Source organism: Acartia tonsa, chromosome 4 (genome assembly GCF_053477335.1).
Source record: "Acartia tonsa isolate MP-2025a chromosome 4, ASM5347733v1, whole genome shotgun sequence".
Taxonomy (NCBI): domain Eukaryota; kingdom Metazoa; phylum Arthropoda; class Copepoda; order Calanoida; family Acartiidae; genus Acartia; species Acartia tonsa.
This window is the reverse complement of record NC_137263.1, coordinates 8570583-8598101: the sequence shown is the minus strand read 5'-3', so window position 1 is coordinate 8598101 and position 27519 is coordinate 8570583. Positions and strand designations below refer to the sequence as shown.

Here is a 27519-nt window from a genome sequence, read left to right as displayed (position 1 = left end):
AACTACCGGACCGATTGAGTTCTCCATTTCATGAAAGCTTCTTATAGGTCCCTTGTTAGTTTTAAGCTATTTAATTCTTATATCTAAGTTTGGTTTTAGGCTATTTTACTACTTTTCATACTCCTTAGAAAGAAGAGCTCTTAGATGATAGGAGCGCAGCAGCTAGTAAATAACAAAACAAAAGTAAAAAAATGTTACTTTATTGAAATTTTACACAAGCTACATAATATTTCAATAATTGTTGCTAGCAAGCTTTTTAATCTTTTTAGATTTAATCTCCTGGCCTATATTAACATGTTCATGAGTTTCTTTCAATGTTGAATTGATATGATGGACTGTGTTCAACAGACTGCGAGAAACTCCCTCAATACCTGAAATATTGAATATCAGGGCTCGGCAGCCCCACCTCACACGTGCATATGCCTCAAATTCAAACCCACTTGTGCACCAGACAAAATTCTGTAAAGATTGATTTGTTTGTTTAGGAACAGATGTAATAATTTTTAAGTTCTAAGGCTTGCACGCGGCAGACGCACGGCTGCCGAGCACCTAATGATTGTTTAAACAAAAACTACTAATTAAAATTACTAATACAACCAAAAGTGTTCGAGGTAAAAATACTGAAATATCATTCTAACCGCTGAACCAATATTGCTTTCTTTTACAATCTGTAACAACTCAAATTTAAGATAGCCTTAAACCTTTCCTGACCTAAAGGACGTACAAGCTTTTCCGGGTGGGGGGGGGGGGGGGGGGGTCTGGACACAGACACACACACACATACATCCTACTTCTAAACAAGATAGTTTCAAAAAGAAACAAGAGATATTTAATAATTTGAGACGAACAGAGTAAGTGAAACTAAACTTGATGAAACACGCTGTACGTGCTAAAAATAAATACCTTGATGAGAAAAGAATTCTTGTGCCAACAATATAATTGTCAGAGAAATCTTTTTCTGGTGATCATTTGTATTTGTAAAACTATCAAGGAAGGATATCCATACCAAAGTTGTTTTTTCAAATCTTTTTTTTTGTCCCCATTCAATTTTGTTCTTAGAAAAAAATCCTTATTTTTACCTTAAGTGGTACGTAGGATATATTTAACTATGCGTCGCATATCACTACGGAGATTCAAAATGAGAAGAAAAATATTTTGTCAAGAAGAACTTATTTGAATATATCTTTAGGCTAAAACTCTCATTTATCACGTCATACTAAAGCTTATATATTCTTCAGGTGAGATATCCTTCCCTGGATGTAAGACTACATTCGCGGAGTCTCGCAACTTCTGCATAATCAAGGCTTGACACAAAGGTTGAGATGAAAAATACTGAAATTTAAATTGTTATTTTTAGAACACTTCTTAAGGAATTTATATCCCTTTTTTATTATTGAATAAAGTTCTGTTTGTATGTTAGAACCCTTCTTCAAACCTTGTATATGGAATTCTATAAGTTAAAGTATGATATAAAAATTATTACCAGAAATTTTAAAAAATTGCGTTAACACGAAAATAAAATTTTTCCATTTTTCCATGACAGCGCTGTAATTCTATTTTTGTAAAAGTTCGTTTGACTGACTTTCTAGTTTGTTTGATTTCTCTATAATAGATGATGTAGTTATTTTTAAATCAAAGATAATAAAGAAAACATAGGAATGCAGGCAAAAGATTTAGAATGGCTAGCCTGTATTAAATTAGTAGGAACCCTTGAAAACCCTAAAAGTAAATCCAACTGACCATGTAGGTGAGTCGGCCATATTTCTTTGCTAAGATTTTAAAGGATGGTGAAAAGATGCTTATTCCAACAAATAAAAGTTTTGGGTTCATAATAATTACAGCCTGTTCAATTCTTTTTCTCCTCTATTCTGTGTGTTCAATAGAAACAACTTGAAATAAAAGTAGATATACCTAATGCATCTATGTTGTTACTGTAAGTCTGAAGAATAGGCTGATCAGATAAAAGCACATTCACTACCCTGGAAAAATAAATTAGTTGTCTTCATGATTCATAAAATGAATAACAATTCCTAGAGGACTTTAGGTGCACTTTTGGTAAGGGGGTAAGTCGCCCCCCCCCCCCCCTACCTCATTTTCAACTTTAATTTTAAGAAGAAAAAGTAAAAAAATATTATTTAAGGAGGGACATTTCTCTAGGGGCGATTTTTCTTGGGAGGTTGGTGGTACCCTCCCCCAAAATAGTTATAAACCTTTTCAGGACCTATGAAAAGCTAGATTGAATAGGAGAACCATATCGGTCCAGAGGTTAGGGAGATCCTTCGGTACAAACAGACTCAAAGACAACTTGTTACTTTTATATAAGGATACAATAAAATTTTTCCCTTTGGGCACAAATTATTCAATAGATAATTTAGTGATGTAATATTAATAAGCAAACACGTTATTTTAGTCAAAACTACATAAAATAAAATATTGCTTATGTACTTTAGACTTAAACAAAACACTTGACAAATGTATTTAGAAAACTGTATATATTTTTTTAGAATCATAATAAACTTAGAATGCTCTGATCTAATATCTGTCTGACAGAGATATAATTTTTACTTATTTACAATATAAATTAATCTAATCAATAAATCATATTCTAAACAGATCTAACCTAGTGGATTGCAGTTCTCCCAGTATTGGAAGAAGCTTTGTGAAATTGTCTAACAAAGCCGTCCGATGCTGCTCAAAACCTGGATTTTCTTCAAACCATAACCTCAAAACAAATTCTAAGTTCACCTTAATAAAATAGGAATGTATAAACAATAAATTAATGTTATATAGTTCGAATTTAAATGAGTGTAAATGGACAGAATTGATAAAAGCATTTTTGGCATAAAATAGATGTATTTTTGACAATATTCAATGTAATTTTGCTACTGGTCATAAAATTAATGAATGCTTATTTGAACGGTAGTTTTAAATATGATTTTATTTTCAGAGGTCATAATTTTTTTTCTTCAAGTCAATATGTATTTATTCTGATTTTAAAAAAGTGAAACTTTCTTTGTATACCTGACGTATACCCAAAGAACCAGCTATGTATATAAATTCATCAGGTATTTGCATATCTCCTTGCTTGTTTTCTAATGCCAATTTCATCACATTCAAGTACCAAGGATTTCTTTCACTGAAAATTTCCAAAAAAAAACTTTAAAAAGCTGGGTTTATCTTTTGATAATCCTTATACTAAAGTAACAGGATGTTTGGCTGTGTGTCTGTCTGTACCGAAGGATCTCGCTAACCGCTGAACCGATCGGGTTCTCCTTAAAAGGGTAGCTTCTCATAAGTCCCGGGAAGGTTTATAACTATTTTCTTGGGGGGTGGGACACCCCCAACCCCCCCAAAAATGAAAAATACCCCCCCCCCCAAAAAAAAAAAAAAAAAAATTCCAACCTCTCAAAATATTTTTTAAAATTTTTCTTTTAAAATCTAAAATAAGAAATTGGGTTATCAAATTCGACTCCCCCCTCCTCAAGTGCCCCTAGAGGCCTCTAGGGGGCGTAGCCGCTAGTATAGAATATATAGAATTAAAGAAAACTATGTCTTGTAGGTGGGTAAGTTGGTTATTTTCATATGTTTTGATAAGAATTATTTCTCCGTCTGTGTGTTAAAGAGTATGAGTTCAGTTCAGTTAAACGAACAAAAATACTAAAAAACTAATTTCTTTAAACATTTACAAATACAATACAAAGTCAATATATATAGTGAGGTTTTAATTTGCCAACCTGTTGTTTGCAAAAATAAATTCTTCAATAACAGTCATTAGTTGAATGAATTTTCCAACCTATAAGTACATAGAATAAAAATATAGAGGTAAATTTTTAAAAATGATCAAAATTAAAATTTCTTTAATTTTTAATTTTCTTACCTGGATTGCAGGCTGTATGATCTCCAGATTTGCCTGGTTTGACATTGACAGTTTTCTGTAAAAACATAAACAGATTTTACCAAATTATGGCTTGATGATAAGAAGTAGAATATAATTTTTCTATTTGTACATCTTTATTTAATTTTTGTTACACGGAAAAGACCAAAATTGAAGAATATTGCGGGTTTTAGAAGCTTATTTTTAAGATTTTTTTGCAATTTGCTTTCCACCTGTAAAATTATTCGTTATATGTTATATGCAAAAAAAAATTATTATACTACAAGCTTACATACTTTGTGATTAGTTAGAGTATTTTTGGAGTAGGGGTACTTTTAAAATCCCATAATTACGTTAACTTACACATGGATTTATTTGGGGCTTATCCTGGAAAGAAATTTAATAAACCATTGAATAAAATGGCATACTTACTCAAATATATTATTAAGACCAAGTGTGATTTGTTGTTTAATGATATTTAAACCGTTAATGATTCCAGCAGGACCAATTAGTTCCAGCAGACAATTCATTTCCCTAAATAGTAAAAGTGAGAACATTGGGGAATAGTCCCTTTCGTAACATTCGTCGTATTTTTATATTGGCTTTTTATAGATTATTTTAGGTTAGGTTAGGTTATATTGGGTTAGGTGATTGCCCCACAGGGTTAGGTATTTGGCCCTGCAGGGTTAGAGCCCCCCGCAGGGGCTAGAAATAGGAGAAAAGCTACTGTGGAAAAATTCGAAGAATCGCCACATAAGGTGCGATGTTACGAAAGGGACTAGTCTCCAGTATGGCTCCGAAACCGATTAATATCCGTTGAATTAGAACCGGTTCACAACCATACTAAAAAATCATGTATAGCATCGTATTACGGATAATTTTCCACAAATATCAAAATAAAAATCATAAAATTAATACCAGTTTTGTTTGCCCAGCCCATAGGCTCCTCGGGGTTAATAAACTGGTTTTAATCTTTTAATTTTTCATTGTAATATCCGCGGTAAACTGTCTATAGTACGATGCCATAAATAAATAAAACTTGTTATTTCCAGCCACCTAATTTCATTATTTTCTAGATTTATTACACTCATAAAAAGTATACCATTCAATGGCAATTTTAATTATTTACACTTTCCTGGAGGATCTTTAGGTATAAAACAAATGGCCTAAAATTTATGGACAATCCTAATCATAGAAACATAGATTAAAATTATTGGTTAAACAGTTTGGACGCTGTTTTTTTAACCAACATAACATATTTTATAAAAGTACCCAAAGTTTTTACGGATAAAGATATTTTTGTTACCAGTATTCACAGTCCAATTTCCCCTCCCTCCCTCCTTACCTGGGATCTAAGAAAATGTCAAAATCTGATTCAATTATTTCCATTTTCTGGTTGAAAACTACAAAGCCCTGTAAAAAAACTTAACAATACAAATTTTTTTAAAGACTTTGTTTTTGGTCCATTTGAGCCAAATTATTAGATACTCATTAAATTTTAAAAACTTTTTAGATATTTTTGTTACACAATCATTTTACAATGACTTATTTTGATTGGTGCCTAATCAGTTTTATAATAGCGATTTGCAATTGAATGAATAATACAACCTTTTTACTGATTTATAAATTGGATGTTTAAATGAATGGTTTAAAGTTGAAGATAATATTTGGATACTTTTGAATTTTGATCTAATAATTATTTTAATTATCCACAAGAATATAAAAGCTAAAAAATCACATTTTTATTAAGTGACTCTCTCAAACGGTTATAGAGATGCCCCATGCAACTTTAATAGATTCTCAAAAATGTGTAAACCTGTAATGTTTCAATGAAATGGCAGCTTGGTTGAGAAATAATACTTATAATTCTCTCAAAATACTAAACATAAATTAAGTTTACATCAAAGTACCCAGAACAACTACAGTTTAAAGATAATTATTATTAAAATGTATTATAACATTTTTCTGGGAAGCAAAAAATAACTATGTCGGGTTTTAGGAGCTTTTTCAAAATGTATCCTTTTTACAAAAATAATTGCTATTACCAGACCAATAAATATAGAAAGTAAGATGAAATAATGTGGATATACATGGATACAGGGTTCGGAAGCCGCAGCCGCAGCCTCAGCCTCAGCCACCATCAGCCGCGCGGCTTACGAGAAGCCTCAAAATCAGCCGCGCGGCTTCCTCAGCCACCCAATAAGCCTCAGCCTTAGTCGCAGCCGCGCGGCTTAAAGAAAACATAAGCCACTGTAAGCCTCAGCCGCATTCAGCCACTGTAAGCCTCAGCCACTGTAAGCCTCAGCCACAAAACTCCAATTCAGCCACATTAAGCCTCAGCCGCACTAAGCCTCATTCAGCCAACGCCCCTCTAAGCCTCAGCCGCAATCAGCCGCGCGGCTTATAGTTGGGGAAGCCTCAGCCACACTCAGCCGCGCGGCTGTTAATAATTTGAAGCCGCAGCCGCACTCAGCCGCGCGGCTTCAAGAAAGCCTCAGCCGCAGCTGCAAAGTTATGATTATGCCGCAGCCGCAGCCGCGCGGCTTGATATTTGTAAGCCGCAGCCTCAGCCGCAGCTTAATTTTTTAAATTCAGCCGCAGCTTTGACACAGCCGCGCGGCTGAGATATTGTAAGCCCCAGCCGCAGCCGCAGGTGCTAAATTGGTACAAGCCTCAGCCGTCAATTCAGCCGCGGGGCTTAATTTTCATTTAATTTTGTCTGTCTGAAGCTTAAGATCTCAGCAACCACTGAACTGACAATGTTGTCCTTCTCAGGAATCCTTTTACTACAGTAACAGGATGTCTATGTGTCTGTGTATCTGTGTGTCTGTACCGAAGGATCTCTCTAACCGCTGAATCGATCGGGTTCTCCTTAACAGGGTAGCTTCTCATAGGTCCTGGGAAGGTTTATAACTATTTTTTTGGGGGTGGGACACCCCCAACCCCCCCAAAAAATTAAAAATCCCCCCCCCTCAAATAAAGAAAAAAAATTTTAAATTTTTTAAACTTAAATTAAAAATGAGGGGGGAGGCCCCCCCCCCCCCTAAAAAAAAAATTCCCCCCCCCAAAAAAAAATTTTTTGTTTACTTTTCTTTAAAAATTTAAAATAAGAAATTGGGTTATTAAATTTGACTCTCTCTCTTCCTCAAGTGCCCCCTAGAGGCCTCTAGGGGCGTAGCCGCTAGTTATATATATATTGACATTGGATGGTTTTGAGCTAATTTTGGGGTGGGGGTCAGACATTTCCATCGCCCAAAAATAATTTTTTTAAATGTTATACTTTTAAATTTTTTTATATTCTTTTATAAAAATTTTATCTTAAGTTTTTTTTAAAATTACAACATAGAAACTACCATCTCGAACAACTACAAAAAGTTTGAACCTGTAATGTAAGAGCTCCAGTAGCGCACGGTTCTTCTACACTGTTATGCCGGGGTTATAAGTTCGAATTTCACCAGGAGCAATACGTTTTTGAACGTTGATACTTATGAATATTATTGAATACTATTTATAGGGTAACTGCCCTACTGACGTTTGCCTAATTTTATTGTTTTTAAAAGATACAAATTTTTCAGAATTTACTTAATATTTACTATGAATTTGTATTATCTTAAATTTTTTTTCTTGTACAAGTGGCCTATTTAGCTCAATGGTAGAGCACTCGTCTTGTAAACTAGGGACCGTGAGTTCAAACCTCACAGGGGGCAATCAATTTTTGTGATACTCAAGTTATATAGTAGCTTCTCTATTATTTTTCCGTTTAGGTACGCAATACTTGTTATATATAATTAAGCTTCTCCTACTTAGATATTTCTTCAATTTTAAATGTATTTAATACGTTGTGGTTGATGAGAGACACTGAAAAAGTTATGCAAAAAAAAAGATTTGTATGGAGAGTTATTTTGTCTGTAGATTAAGAATTCGATAACTACTGAACTAATGAAAACTTTTTAAATTGCCTTTTCCAAGTTTTTGAATTTTTTAAAAAACTAAAATTAAAACTGGTGGGTGCTCAACCAAACTCCCCCCTATTTTCCCATAAAAAAATAATAAAAGTCACCCTTCATCCCCCCAAATTTTTTTTTCTTCTGGGATTCGAACCCGGATGATAGATGGTTCAAAGCTGTTACCGTACCAAAAAGCTATCAGAGCTCCAATATTTCAAAATGAAAATTTGTCTTATTTTTAGATCATTAAGTATTATGATGTCTGTTTGTTTGTCTGTCTTTATGTTTGTACTACAGGATCTCGCTAACTACTAAACCGATATGGTGCTCCTATTCAGGGTAGTTTCTTATAGGTACTGGGAAGGTTTACAACTATTTTGGGGGAGGGTACCATCACACTACCAGAAAAAAATTGCCTTAGAAAAAAAATTAAACATCACCCCAAAATTAAAAATGGGATTTACTCGCCCTGGCCCTCCCCACCCAATAAAAATCACCCTACCCCCCAAAAAATTATTTTAATTCAGTTCTTCTTTTTCCAGTACCTATTGTTTAGTATTTTTTGTAATAACTTCATAATTACATTGTCATTAAGATTATGTGACATAAAAAGTTAGTCATAAAAATTATACCCATGAATAATTGTAATAAAAAGCACTTTTGTAAAAAAAACATTTTTCATAAGAGGTAAGTTTTTATGACTAATACATTTATTGCAAGTGTACATATGATAAGCATTTTAAAGACGATTATTTTTAAGACAAATTTAACCTGCGTACCATGGCTCAACATGTAGCGCATCTGCTTGTCATCATGGAGGTAATAGGTTCGAATCTTGGCCAGACACTGCGTGAAAACTGAAGACGTTAAATGGTTCCTACTGCAGCTATGCCAGGTATGCAACATGTAAAGTTAGAGTATGAGGATTTCCTTGGCTCGTAAACAGGCGTAACTCATTACCATAGGACTTTCTGGCAGGTAGTTGGTTGCTGGATAGATGTCACTTAAATTGGAAAGAATTGGTTCCCCTTAATTATCCAAGGTTCAACAAGAAGCGCATCTGCTTGTCATCAGGGAGGTAATAGGTTCGAATCTCGGCCAGACACTGCGTTATAACTGAAGACATTAAATGGTTCCTACTGCTGCTATGGCAGGTGTGCAACATGTAAAGTTAGAGTAGGAGGATTTCCTTGGCTCATAAACAGGCGTAACTCATTACCATAAAACTTTCAGGCAGGTAGTTCAATAAAAAAAGTTGGTTGCTGGATAGATGTCACTTAAACTAATACAGAAAAGGAAAGAATTGGTTCCCCAAGGTTCAACAAGTAGCGCATCTGCTTGTCATCAGGGATGAAATAGGTTCGAATCTCGCGCAGACACTGCGTTATAACTGAAGACATTAAATGGTTCCTAGGTGCTTGGTGTGCAACATGAACAGGCGCAAAGGAAAGATATAATTCCCCTTAGTTATCCAGGGTTGTTGGACCTTGAGTTAATGTCATAGAAACCCTCGACCGTGGCTCAACATGTAGCGCATCGGCTCGTCGTCTGGGAGTTGATAGGCTTTGTACTGCATCATAACTAAAGATGTTGAAATAAATTCCTACTGCTAAAAAACTTGTATAAAACTTTGGGTACCAGTATAAAACTTTAGGTATCAGAATAAATTTTTGTCTATTAGTATAAAACTTTGGGTACCAGTATAAAACTTTGGGTACCAGAATAAATTTTTGGCTATTAGTATAAAATTTTGGGTACCAGTATAAAACTTTGGGTACCAGTATAAAACTTTGGGTACCAATATAAAATTTGGGTACCAGTATAAAACTTTGGGTACTCGTATAAAACTTAAGGTACCAGTATAAAACTTTGGGTACCAATATTAAAACAAAATTTTAGGTATTAGTATAAAATTTTGGGTACCAGTATAAAACTTTGGGTACCAGTATAAAACTTTGGGTACCAGTATAAAACTTTGGGTACCAGTATAAAATTTGGGTACCAGTATAAAATTTGGGTAACTGTATAAAACTTTGGGTACCAGTATAAAACTTTGGGTACCAGTATAAAATTTGGGTACCTGTATAAAACTTTGGGTACCAGTAAAAAACTTTGGGTACCAGTATAAATTTTTAGTACCAGTATAAAACTTTTGGTACCAGTATAAAACTTTGGGTACCAGTATAAAACTTTGGGTTCTAGTATAAAACTTTGGGTACCAGTAAAAAACTTTGGGTACCAGTATACATTTTTAGTACCAGTATAAAACTTTGGGTACCAGTTTAAAACTTTGGGTACCAGTATAAAACTTTGGGTACCAGTATAAAATTTGAGTACTAGTCTAAAACTTTGGGTACCTGTATAAAAACTTTGGGTACCAGTATAAAACTTTGAGTACTAGTATAAAACTTTGGGTACTAGAATAAAACTTTGGATACCAGAATAAAATTTGAGTACTAGTATATAATTTTGGGTACTAGTATAAAACTTTGGGTACCAGTATAAAACTTTGGGTACCAGTATAAAATTTTGGGTACCAGTATAAAACTTTGGGTACCAGTATAAAACTTTGGGTACCAGAATAAAACTTTGGGTACCAGTATAAAATTTTGGGTACCAGTAAAATTTGGGTACCAGTATAAAACTTTGTGTACCAGTCTAAAACTTTGGTTACCAGTAAAATTTGGGTACCAGTATAAAACTTTGGGTTCTAGTCTAAAACTTTGGGTACCATTATAAAACTTTGGGTACCAGACTAAAACTTTGGGTACCAGTATAAAACTTTGAGTACCAGTATAAAACTTTGGGTACTAGAATAAAACTTTGGGTACCAGAATAAAATTTGAGTACTAGTATATAATTTTGGGTACCAGTATAAAACTTTGGGTACTAGAATAAAACTTTGGGTACCAGAATAAACTCTGGGTACCAGTATAAAACTTTGGGTACCAGTATAAAATTTGGGTACTAATTCTGAATCAAACATTTGAAAAAATCCTGCTGTCCTCCCCCCTCTTCCCTCCACTCTTATTCTCACAACCCCTAACCACCCTCAACTCTCCAAAAAATGTCCTAGAATGCATTTAAAAAATCCAATTTAGCCGAAGCCTCAGCTGCAAAGCTTATTTTATAATCAGCCATAAGATCAGCCGCAAGGCTTAATATTGTATTCAGCCGCAGCCGCATTCAGCTGCGCGGCTGAATTTAATTCAGCCACAGCCTCAGCCGCACGGCTTTCAGTAAGCCGCAGCCTCAGAATCAGCCGCGAGGCTTAATTATGTTATCAGCCACTCTCAGCCTCAGCCTCACTCAGCCGCGCGGCTTAATTTTCCAATCAGCCACTGTAAGCCGCAGCCGCTATGAGCCGCGCGGCTTTCAGTAAGCCGCAGCCTCAGCCACAAATCCTTCAGCCACTGTAAGCCTCAGCCACCCTCAGCCACTGTAAGCCTCAGCCGCTCGAAGCCTCAGCCACAAAATTCCAATTCAGCCACTGTAAGCCTCAGCCACCCCAATTCTTATTAAGCCTCAGCCGCATTCAGCCGCAGCCACTCTCAGCCGCACTAAGCCTCAGCCACTCTCAGCCTCAGCCACTTCCATAACTTTAAGCAGCCGCAGCCGCAGCCACAGCCGCAAATTAGGATTCAGCCGCAGCCGCAGCCGCGCGGCTGATAGCGCGGCTTCCGAACCCTGCATGGATATTAGGACAGGGTAGAAATGGTCGTAAATTTAGGTTACTAACATTGACATCTCTTGTTGGTCACTTCATCTAGTAGAAGAGGAGGGGATTGTTTAAAGGGGGTGGACAGGGAAGGTCGTTTATTAAGCCTGTTACAAGTTCCACTATATTAAAGTACGTGATAATTAATAATATTTTATAGTAAGAATGAATATTAGATTTTATAATTTAAAAACTTACCATATGAATATAATGGTGCATAATAGTATCTTCTTCCTCTCTTATCCAATCAAACAGCTCGTAATATATTTCAGAAACATCGAATCCCAACAAACAATTTTGTAAAACAAGATGAACGCCTAAAGATAGTGAATATACAAGACAGTTTTCCATAAATAGTAAAATAAAATATTTTAGATTTTACCCAATTACTCATTAACAATTTTACTACCAAAATTTATAAAATATACCCCCAAGACCTCTAACCACTCCCCCCCCCCCCCCACCCCGTCATTACTTCTTCTTCTGCCCTTATCGCATCGATTTAATGTCCTCAGTTTAAAAATCAGGTGTTTTTTTACATTTTGCCCCTAAAAAAATATAAAGAATTTAGAGGGAGTAATTGCCAGTCCCCCTTTCCATTCCAGATTTTGTTGGTTTCTGGGTGCTTCGCGCGCCCTCCCCTGCCTCTTAAAAATGAATAGTTTTTCCTATCATAGAGGAAAATTTAGTATCATCATTATATTTGTTAAGAGAGTACTTACTGTTGAAATAATTCCAAATTGCTGATGGAGTTCTGGGAAATTTTATCTGAGTAGCTGAAACATTTTAGAGATATATTTTTAAAGCCACATTTAGTCGTTGCCACCTATTAGCAACACTATGTCTAAACCTTACTCAGCCACAGTAACCAATTTTTAATTCCGCTGAAACTAATTGTAAATTAAAGAAAATTATTCTTTTTTTCTAATTTACAAAAAAATAATTACCTATAAATTCTCTGAGATAAAGTTGAATTTTTTCTTGCAGGACTTCAAAGAAATTTACAAAGGTGTAGCCAACCTTAGGAAAATAAAATTTAAAGTTAAAAATAACATTATAAAGATGATCATTTGGAAAAGGACAAAACTGAATTTTATTATACAACCTGACACGATTCAAATTCATAAAATCCTGTTAAAGAAGATATGTCATGTTATATTTTTTTATTTGATCCTGATGAAATGGGCATTTCAAATAATCTGTCAATGTTTGATTACATAGCAAAACTTGAATCAACATGAATATGAAATGGACGTACGGACTTTAAGGTAGCGATTTTAGAGTTGCTATGCTTTCCTGTCTAGATTATGCCTAATTGTTTAATCAACCATTGTACCCTTCAATATTAGTCTATAATTGTTTGTATGGTATGATAATTTTTTTCGTGAGATACTAACAAATTTATGACATTTCTATCCTTCGATAATTCTGATCAAGTTATCTCTTGCTGTTTCAAATGTATATTTATCATCTTTGTCACTTTCAGGTGATTCTTTTTCATTCTTCTGTTACCATATCAATCATTGCATTATATGATACTTGCGGCTACGCCCTTAGAGGCCTCTAGGTGGACTTGAGGTTAGGGGAAGTTGATCCCCCCACCCCATTTTTCAAATATAGTTTTTTTTTAAAAGAAACAAAAAAATTTTAGCAAGATTTCCCTGTACAGACAAACAGTTTAACAACAAGGTTACATCATCCAAAAATGCAAGCTCATTAATTAACATTATGGCCGTACAAAATTCTGTTCTCAAACCATCCAATCCAATTTAACAAAAATATTTTAATTCCTAAAATATTAAAACTCTGATTATTCTGCGATTCAAAAAAGATTTGATAGTGAATTTTTTCTTTATATTTAATCTATAGATTAGCTGCGCTACTAATATCATTTTTAAAAAATCTGTTTGATGTTATTACAAAAAGAATGCATGACTTATAACAGAGGCTATTTTGTACTATTGTTGTAGACGTGAAGTGTCAAACCTGAATTTAGAAAAGCATTGCAACAATCTCCTATGTGGTGGTCTAACAAAGCTGCATTTTCCAGAGGCATGGTTAAGTGTTGTGACTTATGATCAATTCTATAATATAATCAGATTTGCAATAATTGATGAAGAATTTCCTTGTCTAAATGTTCTTCCAGTATTTCATCATCTTCATTAATTGTTTCCTATTTTTAAACAAGAAAAAATATTGTTGTAGTTGTCTTTTATGCAACTGAAATCATTGATGGAAAAGTTTGGACACTGTTTCTTTGTACACCCCAATAAGAACTATTTTTTTCGAATCAGTTAAAAAGGATAACAAAACTAGTTTATAAACTTTAGAGATATAGTATAATTTACATCTCAATGTCCCCTCCCTCCTTTGGCCTAACAAAAATAATTAATATCAATTGAACAAAATCATAACTAAGCAGTATTTAAAAGCGAAGCGTTTCTACGAAGGGTTCTAAAAAAACAAGTATCGCTAAATAGGTTATGTTTAACTAGATCACGAGATTTTATTTTGTACAAATATAAATTTGTATGAGAATTTCAAGTGGTATAAAAGGACCATTAAGTGATAAGGTAATGAGTGAAGCAATGGTCGTTTGTCCATCTGATTTTATGAGCTTTGCTTTTGTGAATGTTGACAACATTAGCGTCCGTAATAAATGGAGATTAAATATTAACCTTTATTTTTTTGTTTTTTGATTTCTTCTTCTTTTTCTTAATATTTCTTGTTGACACGAAATCTTTTGCCATCTGTTTTGGGTCTTTTGGACCTGATCTTTTTACCTCAATACTTGAAACATTGTTGTTAGTTCAATTAAATAATAACTTACGTTGACTGTAGGGGATATAATGGGTTTTGAATCAGGGAGTAAGGGAGGGGACAATGGGCAATTAATTCAATATAAGGGTTATCAAAGAAAGGGCATGAAATCCAGTTTAATCCAATAAATTTGTAGGAAATTATAAAGGGACTAGCGGCTTCGCCCCTAGCCTCTAGGGGCTTTGCCCCAAGAGATGACAACAAAAAAAATAAAAAAATAAAATAAGAAGAACTAAAGAAATTTTCTACAAAAGAAATTTTCTACAAAAGAAATCTTCTACAAAAGAATTCTTCTACAAAAGAATTCTTCTACAAAAGAATATTTCTACAAAAGAATTCTACAAAAAAAAAAAAAAAAAAAAAAAAAAAAAAAAAAAATGGGGGGGGATTTTTTTGTTTTTGGGGGGGTTGGGGGTGTCCCACCCCCCAAGAAAATAGCTTAAAACCACCACAGGACCAATAGGTATATACCCTGAAGAGTAGAATCCGATCGGTTCAGTGGTTACCGAGATCTTAAGGGACGGACGGACAGACAGACGGACAGACGGTCAGACGGACAGACGGACAGACGGACAGACGGACAGACATCGTTCTACTTTGTATTATAGATTGTTAATTGAATAATAGATTTCCATAGCGTCATGTAAGGTGAAATCACAACTTGTTTTTGATGAAATATATTGAGGTTTTTTGGTGTGATTTAATATTAAAAGATTATTGGACCCGGCCAGATGGTAGCAAGAATATGACTGCCCCTTTTTATTCTGTTTATTTCCCTTGCCCCTTACCCCCACCTCCCTTCTCCCTTCTCCCCGTCTGCTACATTCCAAACTAACACAACGAGTGTTTATTTCCCTTCCCCCCACTTCCCTTATCCCTTCTCCCCGTCTGCAATATTCAAAACATACATAACGAGTAGCGGCATTTCATGCGCAAGTCCCCAAACTCAGTCAGAAACTGCTAAATTCTTGCACATTCCCTTTAAGCCAGTCCCCAAAGTCTGAGACTCCTAAAAATTGAATATTCGATCCATTGTCCCCTCCCTTACTCCCTGGTTTTGAATCTTGGTCCAAACCACGTCATGACCAACGACACTAAAATGTATACCTAGTGCTGCTCCTAGTATAGCTGTGCGACAAAAATAGTAAGAATGTCTTGGTAACTAATAACAATGCACGGTTAGAACTTTCGAACAAATGTGATGCAATAAAACGATCGTTAGTTTGTAAAAGTTGGGCCGGATGTTGCTGCCGTGGGACCAATCATGGTCAGGCTTTTAACATCCTGAAACCGACCAGTGGACCAAAAAATCCATCCCCCTACAGACAAATTCTACTTTTGCCTTTTATTTCAAAATAATAAACCATTAAAATTACCAAGATGTTACGGACCTCCATATAAATGAAGTTATAGAGAAGCCATGGTATGAAGACAAAAACTTACAGTAAACATATCTCTAAATTTCTAATGAACACATCTAATCAATAAAAAAAAGTTTTAAATATTCTTTTTAAAGTGTCTTCATATTAACATTCTAAAAAAGATTAATGCAATTTTTTTTCATTATTTTTTGTTGAGCTCTTAAATAATATATAATTAAAGCTAATAAATACATATTACATATATTAAAGATTAAATCATGCTCGGGAAATATGACATCAATCAGGATAGATCGGCCAAGTGTAGTAAAATTTTTGGTAGACACTGAAAGCTGCTTCGTCTGGCGGTTTTTGAGATCTTTCATTTCATTAGGATAAAAATAGTCCTAATTTGTAACCATGGTTTCCGAGGGTCTAAGTGACCAATCCCAATTTTGTAAAAGCAAATGAAGATTATGCTTAAGTATGTTAGCTTCAGGTCAGGTAGTTAACGAGATCTTACTTAACACATTTTAGTTAAAAAGTTCAAATTAAATTGGTATGTGTTTATATTACCGGTGATTATTCCAAGGTATTTCTCTAGTAAATCTAAATTGTTTCCAGCATTATTTGCCATAGACTAGAAACAAAATGTTTAATTTTAGAATTAAGTATATTTTTTGCATAGAGAACTTTAAAATAAATTTAGGTTATTTATAGCCATAACTTTTCTGCTATGTCTCGTAAAAGCAGTCAAAAGTAAGTAACGTTCAGAATACTAAAATTAAATACAAATTAAACTAAATTAAATTAAACACTAGGTTTCTTTAATATCCTAATCTGAGGTTTATTATCAAGGACGGCAGACGCGCGTCAGCCGCGTGTAAGATTCAGTTATATCGTCATATAATAACTTTAACATTCAACTTGCTCCTGAACAGACAATCCATCTAGGTTTAAATTTGAGGCTTATTCGTGGCTGTGGCGTTGCTGCCGAGCAGTGATTATTATATACATAAATACTACAGCCAACCTGTTGATCTCTAAAAACATTAAACTCCTGAAGAAGAGCTGGTATGGAGATGATATGTGTAGGGTTAATGTCCAGGTGTCCAGCCGACCATCCTTCCACCAGTGTCAACAAATAATCTGTATGGTCCTCAAGGAAATTAAATTCCACTTCCTAAATCATGGACCAGTAACATCGCCTCTTGGTGTATTCCTAATACTTTAACGACAGGCAAAAATAACATTATAATAAAAATAACAAAATATAATAATTACATCATAATATTGCAGAGAAAGAGGGGACAATGGAATGTTTAGTACACTAGTCCCCAAAGTTTTATAATAACGTTTTCTTACTCATTGGCTTAACAACGTTGGGGACTTTTAATTAATTTTGATTGGTTGCTTTATAAAGTTGAGTGTCCAAACGTCTCAACAACTAATTGTAATCTACAGAATAGGTAATTTTGTGTATTATTATTGGGGATGTACATCAATTTATCGGCCCGGCAATTGTCTAATCCCTTTAAATTCCTGATAATATTGCGCACTAAAATACAGGAAAATAAAATACACAAAAATATAATCTTTGATAAGAAAATATAAGAGGAAATTACCTTAAAAAGGAATTGAAAATCACCCAAAATAATGAGGCAGTTTAAGTAGATATGTTCTAAAATAAATTTTTTGTTGCAAATTTGTGTTTCAACTGTTATTATGTACATTGTACATTGATAGATTTATATGTTAAAAATTTAATCTTACCTTTAGTTTGAAATAATTCCTTGGATTTTTTGTTTATGCTAGAGCTCTAATTTACAATTAAAAGTATTAATATTTAGTAAAGTATTCTATAGTGTTTATAACTTTATTTAACAATGTTTCATATTCTAATTTAAATAACCTGGTCGTTTTTCATGCTAAATTGAACCATTAATGACTCAATTATCTCTATATCATTCCTTAATAAAAAAAATACGATCCTTAACTTTTTTCTTCCAAAATCACACTAAGATCTTAGCATAAGTAAAAGTATCCATTTTTTTCATTTATATTCCACTTTCAGGTTAAATAAAATTGCAAAAAAAATGTTTAAACCTTTCAACAGTGTGGTCTCCAAGTTGAATACGAGAAATCATAACAAAAAGCACATCCAATTCTTTCTAAAAAATACAAGAACGATAACAATTTTATGTTATCAAAGCCCTTTAAACAATCTATAAGGAAAAAATGAGAAAAGAACATTATTAAACCTGTTGTTGGGAGTTGATATCTAAATTAGCTAACATCTCTTTTAATTTGACAACATCGAAATTTCTAAATAATTAAAGAATACTAAATCATATATTGATTAAAATAGAATGGTAATAGATATTACTATGTAACTTATTCAAAATAAAACAAGGACAATGTCATTGTCCATAAGTGATAAATAAACAAAATGATTCTGTAGTTATAAAAGATAGATCTACTGGCTTATATTATTTCATGATACAACAATTAGTTTAAGGTGAGGGGGAATACTTTTGTAAATTGATACAAGCTAAGAAAGAGTAGGTAAAAAAGCGACCAAAAACCATTTAAGAAGCGCTTTTAAGGCCAGTGTTACAACATTTCTAAACATGTTTATATTAGGGGATTTTAGAAAACAGACTTTAACTTGAATGTCTAATTGTAATGTTTTCAAACCAATAATATTTATGTTATACCTGATAATGCAAATAGAATATTCTGTGACTGCATCTAAATTATCCTGCAGAATTTTGGACAACCTAAATAATTTATCACATTTCATGAAAGAATATTTATTTCTAAATAACAAGAACAGTTTACCCAAAAGCAGTGCTGCTGTCCAAAAAGTTTAACACAGTTAATAAAATAAAGAAGCACCTTATAGTGCCTATAAAAAAATGACGTCATACGATACAAATGACCAATGATAGGCCAGTATACATTTTACGATTGGTCAATTTTTATGTATACTGGCTTATCATTGGTCATTTGTATTGTATGACGTTACTTTTTATAGGCACTATAAGCTGCTTCAAAATAATAGAAAATGAACTGTAGAAACATTCAATAAGATTTAATCATGAAAGACTGACTTAAATAAATTCATAAAGATTAATTCTGAAGAACAAATCTGACCTAAGAGTTGCATAGATTAATGACACAGTATTCTCATCCAGTGAAACCTTTTTATTTTGACTGGACAAATAGGTTAGGTGGTGCAGCCACCATTTTAGCTCACTGATTCCCTACAATTAAAAACATTTAATTGCATTGATCTCCTTATAATAAAGTAAAAGGATCTGTGTGTGTGTGTGTGTGTGTCGGCCTGTCTGTACCAAAGAATCTAGCTAATCGCTGAACAGATATGGTTCTCCTTTACAATGTAGCTTCTGGGAAGGCTTATAGCTATTTTTCACCCTTCCCAGCGCTTTTTTGGTAAACAGCCGATCTTAACAATGATTGAAAAGAACACATTTAACGTGCCCCTAGAGGCCTCTAGGGGCGTATTGTATAATACAAACTAGAACGATGTCTGTCCGTAAGAAACTGAGTTGGAGTGAAGCTTCTCGGAAACTTTGCATCATCAGAATGATTGTATTTCCAACCTGAGCAATTACAGCAAGAGCTTGGAAAAATTTCTGGCCAACAAATATTCCATTGTCCACTAAATATTAATATTTTAATGCTATTAATTCAAATTTGATATTTTCACCCTTCCACCCCCTCCCCCCCCCCCCCCCCTCCAATCCCCTTTTTGAGTTTTCCTAACCATACCAAAAATATTTTACAACATCTCGCTTCTATATGAATACATTTTATATGGCAGTCTTGTATACTTTTTTTTGTACAAATTATACTTTATACATGTTTTTTTCTGAAATAGGAACACATATGTGGATATGGGTAAACCGAAAGTTGTATGTAATTATGTAAATGTATAATATTTATAGAACAATAATATAGACTTACTAGAGAGATGGATAAAATCTGTAATTGTGAGTACAAGCTTTATTCTAGCTTTCTTGTGTTCATCTAACATTCTACATACAAAAATCTTAAATGATTATCAATTTTCATTGTACAAAAAAATTATACTCTGAATTTTACTAAAAGGATAAAAATTAAGCCACAGCTACTAAAAATTAAAATCAGCCAACAACAGCCAAAGGGTAAATCAGCCTTCCACAGGCTGAGCCTCAATCAGCCTCAGCCATCACCAGCTCACTCAAAAAACAAGGAAAAACCTTTGATAAATAATCTAACCTGACTTGAATTTCTTCCTCTATTTGTTTTATTTTATTCAATTTCTTATTCTAAAAAAATAACAATCCAAGTTTAAATAAGAGAAAAAGTTATTTCATATTTTACATGAGTAAATCGTTCTATAGATTTTAATACTTGTTGATTTGGTTGCCAAATATTTGGGTCATAGGATTTTATAAATAAAGTAATACCTTCTCTTTGTCTTGTTTTTTCTTTATTACATCAATCATTGTATTTGAAATTTTTGCAATATTTCCTCTAAAATTAAAATTTACATTTTTAAGTTTTTCGATGATTTCGGTTGGTCCGTCCGTCCGTACGTCAAATTTTGTATGTTGATTCTTGGAATAGTTAGGTACAATTTAGATAGCGTAGAAACCCTATAATTGTTACCAAATAATCCCTACTTCCAAAAACATACTGATTATTAATTTTATGACAACAATCTTTCGTATAATAAAACACTATCCTGTCCTTGATCATTTTTGCAACAAATTTTTATACAATTTTATTTATACTTATGTATATATTAATATTCTGCTTATTACGTACTCTGACACTCCTACCGTCTGAATTTAGAGCTTCGCTTTTGTGCATATTGTCATACTTGTTAAAGTATAACATTTATGGTGTTGTGTTTCACGTAAGCTTGAAACCAAAGTATGGGAAGGCCTACAATATTCTTGTTCCTTGACAGTTTATGGCTAATTTACGTGGAAAAGCCGTCACAAAAAAAACTTGAATGTATAATAGAACCTCTATGTACTATACCTGAAAAGACCGATGGCAACCCCGCTTGATAAAATGTGTTGAGCTAGTTGGTTACCCTGATCATCCGCTACGTTCACTCTCCATGGTACATCTTCATGTTATCAAAGATTTTTTTATTTGTTATGAAGTCAAAAATAATATATGTATCTTAGAACTTCAAAAGCACCTCAAACTAGATGTAAAATATATGCATGTTAAAGATTTTTCACGCCAGAACCTCTTCCGCCTGTAGTCTAACCTCTGCGGTTCCTTACCTTCGGCGCCCTAACCCTACCAGGTACCCAGTAACCAATATAACCTAAACTAACTTGACCAAACAAATGAAACAAAATCTAAACCGCGTTCCCCATTTTTTTTCAAAAATAAGGGGGACTGGGGATGTTGTCTCTGACCTGTAAGAATAAATGCTAGAAAAGCTGTATGCACCAAAGTTGTATGTGGTATAGTTTCACAGAAATTTGAAAACTCTGAAACTATAGATGGGGTATCTTCTGACATCATGGATGAATTGGGTAGCAGTGATTCTAGAAACCAGTCTGTTCGCACACCTGATCATTTAATGAAGCAGTAAGAAGCAAGTTTTAATCAGATTTTTTTTATATCTGAAGATATATTAAATCCCAATGTCTTAAAGGTTATTATTCTAGTCATATTTGTTCAATTTTACTATACATAGAAATATGTAAAAAAAATAAAGAAGAAATTTTTTAATATTGAAATATATTTAACCCGTTTTCTTGAGAAGTTTTCCAAAAGATAAAACCAGAGGCAACAATAAACTTCTGAAAATTATCAAATGATTACATATATATTTCCCTCAATTATTATGATTAATATTCCCTAGGCTTATAAAAGCTACACTGCAAAGGAGAAACGAATAGGTTCAGTGGTTCGTGACATCTTATGTGAGGACGATTGACTCGAAAGTAATCACACAAAAATAACTTTATAACACTAATCATATATCTTAGTGGAGTTGATCCTAATTCCAAAATATCTCCCTTAATGCTAGGGACACACCGTTAAAAAGATTAAAAAATAAATTGCACTTGCCTGAAATCAAAAAACTTGGCAGTCAAAGCTTTCATTGGAGATGAGTAGTCAGATAAAAAGTGTTCAACTTCCTAGAATGAAATTTTCTTAAAAAAATTTCTCGTATTTATTCGAATCCGGTGGATAGGAACCGGTTCTCATCCATACGAAAAAACTATGTCTAGCATCGTATTATATCCAGCTTTCTACGAATATAGAAATGTACAATCATAAGATTAAAACCAGTTTTTTTAGCCGGTGCCTTCGGCACCACGGGGCTAAAAAAACTAGTTTTAATCTCATATTTGTACTTTCTATATCCGCGGAAAGCCGTTTATAATACGATGCGAGAAATAACTATTCCATGTCTACATCTATAAAAGTGAAGCTCGTGGATTTAAGACTAACCATAAAGATGTTACGCTTGATACATATTAATTTCAAATTTAACACAAGTTTTTAAAACTCTGAAACTCAAGTATAATATCAGACAATTTCGAGCTTTTAATTGCTTTTCTGTCCAAAATTTTCCGAAATAGCCAAAAACTAATGATCGGTCAATAAAAAAAAATAAAATGAAACAACTATCATTATATTACCATCAAAAAGAAGTCAGTTTTACCGTTAACACAATTTATTCAATAACTGAAAACATCTCGACGGCTATAAAATTTCAGTTGCCTTTAGCAGCTAGATTGCCGCTGTCGAGCATTAGTTTTTACCTCGAGTAATTCTTTATCGGTTGAAAACACTGCCCCAAATATTTTCGGGAACAGAGACATGTTTTCTATATTCCTAAATATAAGTACCTAATAGTCAATGCATAATAGGCAAGGGTCATTTATAAAACATCTTGGATTCATCAAACTAATCAAATAGTAATTATGCCAACCCCAGTTGCATCTCTGTAAGTATCTGCTTACATCACTAACTGACTGACTGAGATATGTTGTATACCACTAGTAGAGTGCACTTAAAGTCAAAGCTAATAGAATATTATAAGTTAGATAATAACTGTTCTTATTTTGTTGTCCAACTTTTAACATATCCTTTTATGATAGTGACAGAATAAATTTTTAACCTTTAGTTTAAGAACCATTTTGTATTCTACAAATTTCCCGGGAGGGAGTCGACAAAAAAAAAGAAATTTAATATATTTTATTTATTCTATTAAATCAATCTATACATAAAATATTTATACACCTAGGCATTCATGACCGTTTTCGGTCTTGCTAAGTTAATAAACTCCTTAGAGTTTGAGCAAATAACTAAAATACATCTACTTTAACAAAGGATACAGGGATTTTACAATGGATAGTAAATTAATCTTCTTTCCAATTCTTATGCTCAAAAGACATCATTGGCAGTTGTAATATAATATGAATATAAGTGGGGGAGGGGGTGTTACCGTTGGCCCTTCCTATGCATTACCTGATTATATTAAGCAAAGAAATTAGATTTGCAATGATGGACATTGTTGAGAATGAGAGAATAGAGTTGCTGTTCATATCAAGTTCCAGTCTCATACCAGACATCAAGGAGAGCAGACCTATTCCTTCACTCACTGTGTCTTTGCATTCTGAACAAACACATTGCAGGGGTTAAAGCCGGGCTCGGCACCCAAAAAGCTCTTTAAGGATGATCCCATGTTAAAAGGGATTAGACAATGGATAATAAATTGATGAACTTCAACAATGATGATAAAAAATTATCCCTTAAGTAGATAATAATTATTTGTTGAAAGTTTTGATTCCCATTAGTTTGATACTAATCAATCAAAATGCATGTCAATTTGCGAGCAGAAACCGGGTTCAGGTGTGTATGTTTTTTTGACGGGGTGTCTAATTGCGACAAACTTTTAAAGCCTGAAGTTTTAAAAAAATACAAAAGCATGAAATAAATTTCCTATAATTATTAAAATCATTTAATTCAAAGATACATGATTTTATATACACAACAATTTTTAAGCCATCATTAACATATTTCGCTTTTAGGAATGACAAAGATTTAGATTTTTCTGCTGTTAAATAACATAAAAATTTACCTGCTAAAAGTTTTAAAGTTTCTTGTAGGCTCATCTTTAATCTAACCACCAAGAAAATATTTACTATTTGAAAAACTTTTTTTAAAATTCAATAAATGAAGTTGAATTAAAGTTCCTTTAAACTCCACAAATAATTCATCATGAGAAAAACTAGCGACTACGTCCCTAAAAATCTATAGGGTCACTACATGTGAAAGAGAAGTCAATTCGCCTCCCTATTTTCAATTTTAGTAAAGAAAAAGTAAAAAAATGGGGAGGATTAATTTTTTGGGCCATTTTTCTCTTTTAGTGCCGCTAGAGACCGCTGCTATACTTACAGGGCTTCCCTTCGAACAAGGGTACTATTTTATACAAAAAAAAATATTTTAAGTGCCACTAGAGACAGTCACTAGTACAGAAAATATTTTAAAGAGCCGCTAGAGGTCTCTAGGGGCGTATACGCTTGATTTCCATGTAGTAAATATTTTGCCTAGATTGGTCCATTAGGTTGATAATTGCTTTAATATCTCGTAATTCATGCTTACCACTTAACAAGAAAGTTAAATATAAAACAAGGAGTAAAACATCCACAAAAGCGAAGCTCTGAAATCAAACGGTAAGGCAGACGAACATAAATACTTGTAGAATGCCAAAACTACCTAGGGCATATTATTAATTTAAAAGTATAAACAAAATTGTATGTAAACTTGTTGCAAAATTACATAAGTACAGGATTCTGATTAGGACATACTTACATTTTGCTTTTATGGATGTTTTCAACCTTGTTAAGATATCTTAACACCAATATCCAACTAAACTCAAGACTGAAGAGGGTGCAATGTCCAACGAAATATATTTCAATAAATAGCTGGGAAGTATCAAAGACTTTTTCACTCAGTGAATTTACCAATTACTTCACCTTTCCCTTTATAGCAAAAATCTTTATGCCCATGTGTGTTTGTATGTTATGATTTGGAAAAGATATTTAGATCACTTTGGCGATAATATAATATGTGTATTACGCGGTTGCGGGTGATAAAGGCTAAATATAAATAGGGCTCAAATAAATTTTTATTGCAGCGGGTGAGGTTGCTTATTCTTCCTCCAAGCCGCCTGGCTTTATCGAATCAGTGCGGTTTGTTGCAGCTGATGCTTCAGCTTTGTCCAATCTGTTTAAATGAGCATTACAGCAGCTACTACTTCTAAAAACCACTTGGTGAAAAGGCTGTGACTAATAAGACAGTAGGATTTTTGTAAGCTGCGCAGACCTGGTATTGTGAATGCCTGAGTGTACTCATCTACGACCAATTGCAATTAAATTTTGTGTATATTTGCCTGATATTAGAGAAGTTCTGTTGGCTTAATATATAATCCAAATCATAGACCAGATCCTGGAAAAATAAACCTTACAATTTTGATTATTTTATGTGTCTGAAAATTTAAGAATTTTTATGATATCACCAAAGCATTTGATAAACATTTCCTTCCTTCTTTTCACAGTTAAACCTTCTTACAAAAATTATGTAAAGTGTCTATGGTTTCTATGTGCTACGGACTAGAAAGCTTTATTCGGGCCAATGATTAGCAATATAAAAGTGCCCAAGTACAAACAATGGTGTTTACAAGATATAGGCTGAATATTTGTCGGGTAGATAAGATTTTTTTGGGTCGTTTACTACCCCTCCCTCACTAGGGTTATGGTCAACCTCTTTGAAATAGGAGTGTGCTCACTGCTCAAACCACTATGGAAATATGAATGGATATATTATTACTTGGATAAAGCACAAGATTTTGAATAAAGTGAATCTCGCAGCGTGCTAAAATAACGATTCCCCCCTTAAACTCCCTTCACGTTAGGGGCTTCACCTACTGGATGAAAGAACCGACCCAGACCAATAAACGAGTTCCATGTTGGCAAGCTAAATTGACAACAATTTTTCCCCTGTCATAATCCACTTACATTCTACATGCATTGAAATATGCCATACCAAATAGTACCTGCAAATCTACCAGATGTTCATTTAGGCTAAAAATTCCTTGGAGGATTTTTTCTGTCATTTTGTAATCTTAACTGTAAACAAATTGCAATGAAAATCAAATTATTTATTACACAATAGCAAATGGACATTTTCTATATTCATTCTAATTTTAAAAAGTGTGGATATAACCGAGCCATAACTCCCAAAGCTGTTAAGTGGACTATGCAAAAACTTGAATTTAAACTTTTTTCTTTAATTTTCACTAACTAAAGGTTCCTTTTATATTAAAGAATTAACAATGTTGAATTATTGATATCAAAGTTTAGGAACTCAAAATTTGATAAGAATAATTTACTAATAAACAAGGATAACAATATCCATTGAATAGAGCCTCTGAAATAAATATGTATATTTTCCAGTATGGCTTCTGAACCGATTTATATCCGCTGAATTACAACAGGTTCTGAGCCATACTGAAAAATCATGTATTCTATCGCAGCAGACATTTTTCTACGAATAATATAAAGATAATAACAGTACCTGTTTTGAAGGCTCGAGCTATCAGCCCCCTAGAGCTAAATGAATCGTTTATTTTAAAGTTAGTATGTTTTTCAACCTATTTTTAAAAAAATTTACACTATTCTAAGACATGAAGATATATTTCGATTTTAGCAATCATTTTCAATTCATTTTGTCTCTTGTAGAAGTGAATCAAGCAATATTAGCTTGGTCGTTGGTAAATTGACGCGCGTGAATTTTCAACACCCCCTTAGGTTTTGAGGTGGGTGTGACTTTGTATACCCTGACACCCTCCTTGATAGCTATATCAGGGGGCACATACTCTTAGAAATGGTAGTACCCACAACCCCCCCTCTTAATTTTGCAGCTTATACCAATAACGAAATTAATTCGGAAGAAAATCACGAAACCTATACGTGTTTTTCAGCTGTCGTTGGGGGTCAACACATCGTAAAATTGACGACCTCTCCATTTGCCCCCAAATATTATTTTAGATTTATTTTGCTTGTTGGTTATACCTTATTCCTGTTAATTTTGCCTTAGGGGCAAGTACAACGCTCTTCTCTCATTTGTTTGCTTTGGGGTTCTTTTATTAAAACTTGATTGTTTTGTTTAACCAGCAGTGTTCAAACTTACAAACCAAGGGGGGGGGGGGGGGGGGGTTCTGACACATTTGCGTAAACCCAGGAATAAGGTATAACCAACAAGCAAAATAAATCTAAAATAAAATTTGGGGGGCAAATGGAGAGGTCGTCAATTTTACGATGTGTTGCCCCCCAACGACAGCTGAAAAACACATGTAGGTTTCGTGATTTTCTTCCGAATTAATTTCGTTATTGGTATGAGCTTGCGTAAACCTAGTGTATAGGCTTTATCTTTGGACTGAGAGGATAGGTTATTAGGGATAAAATCATTCTTATATGCTGAATTTCCTCCAGATTTAAGATTTTTTGGATAGGCCTCCAGGTTCCTGAGCTCCAGGTGGTCTCTGTACATGTAAAAATTAAAAAAAGGATTTTTTTTTGAAGAGTTAGAGGTTAACTTAAAAAATAAAATATCCATCTTTTTGATTGTTTTTCACATATTAGAAGAAAAAACATACATATTTTATCTCATAAGCTGACATCTAACTCTTAAAAATTTTTTTTTTTCATTTTTACCTGTAGAGAGACCACCTGGAGGCCTATCCAAAAA

At 33.5% G+C, this 27519-nt stretch overlaps 2 protein-coding genes and 1 non-coding gene across 3 annotated transcripts; 1 reads left to right on the top strand and 2 right to left on the bottom strand.

Moving 5' to 3' along the window:
• Window positions 1–186: 186 nt before the first annotated feature.
• LOC145315935 (uncharacterized) lies at window positions 187–12666 on the bottom strand. Its single transcript, XM_080156102.1, has 15 exons — window positions 12645–12666; window positions 12487–12559; window positions 12262–12315; window positions 11738–11856; window positions 5691–5753; window positions 5220–5287; window positions 4307–4408; window positions 3878–3932; window positions 3735–3793; window positions 3022–3136; window positions 2621–2745; window positions 1912–1979; window positions 1256–1332; window positions 904–985; window positions 187–371 (listed from the first exon to the last, which is right to left on the bottom strand). The coding sequence occupies exons 4-15, from the start codon at window positions 11756–11758 to the stop codon at window positions 232–234; spliced, it is 975 nt and encodes a 324-aa protein (XP_080012228.1). The 5' UTR covers window positions 11759–11856; window positions 12262–12315; window positions 12487–12559; window positions 12645–12666; the 3' UTR covers window positions 187–231.
• TRNAT-UGU (transfer RNA threonine (anticodon UGU)) lies at window positions 7510–7581 on the top strand. The gene has a single exon. It is a non-coding gene; the product is annotated as a tRNA-Thr (tRNA).
• Window positions 12667–12707: 41 nt separating the features above from the next.
• LOC145315934 (uncharacterized) lies at window positions 12708–26535 on the bottom strand. Its single transcript, XM_080156101.1, has 28 exons — window positions 26504–26535; window positions 25826–25900; window positions 25163–25218; window positions 24318–24374; window positions 23849–23889; window positions 23236–23383; window positions 22527–22599; window positions 21826–21896; window positions 21502–21554; window positions 21165–21320; window positions 20773–20863; window positions 20193–20259; window positions 20002–20051; window positions 19708–19778; window positions 19344–19402; window positions 18874–18983; window positions 18435–18497; window positions 17979–18042; window positions 17824–17888; window positions 17630–17687; window positions 17491–17536; window positions 17343–17398; window positions 16751–16900; window positions 16294–16357; window positions 15803–15836; window positions 14218–14329; window positions 13667–13712; window positions 12708–13046 (listed from the first exon to the last, which is right to left on the bottom strand). The coding sequence occupies exons 2-28, from the start codon at window positions 25883–25885 to the stop codon at window positions 12952–12954; spliced, it is 2016 nt and encodes a 671-aa protein (XP_080012227.1). The 5' UTR covers window positions 25886–25900; window positions 26504–26535; the 3' UTR covers window positions 12708–12951.
• Window positions 26536–27519: the final 984 nt, after the last annotated feature.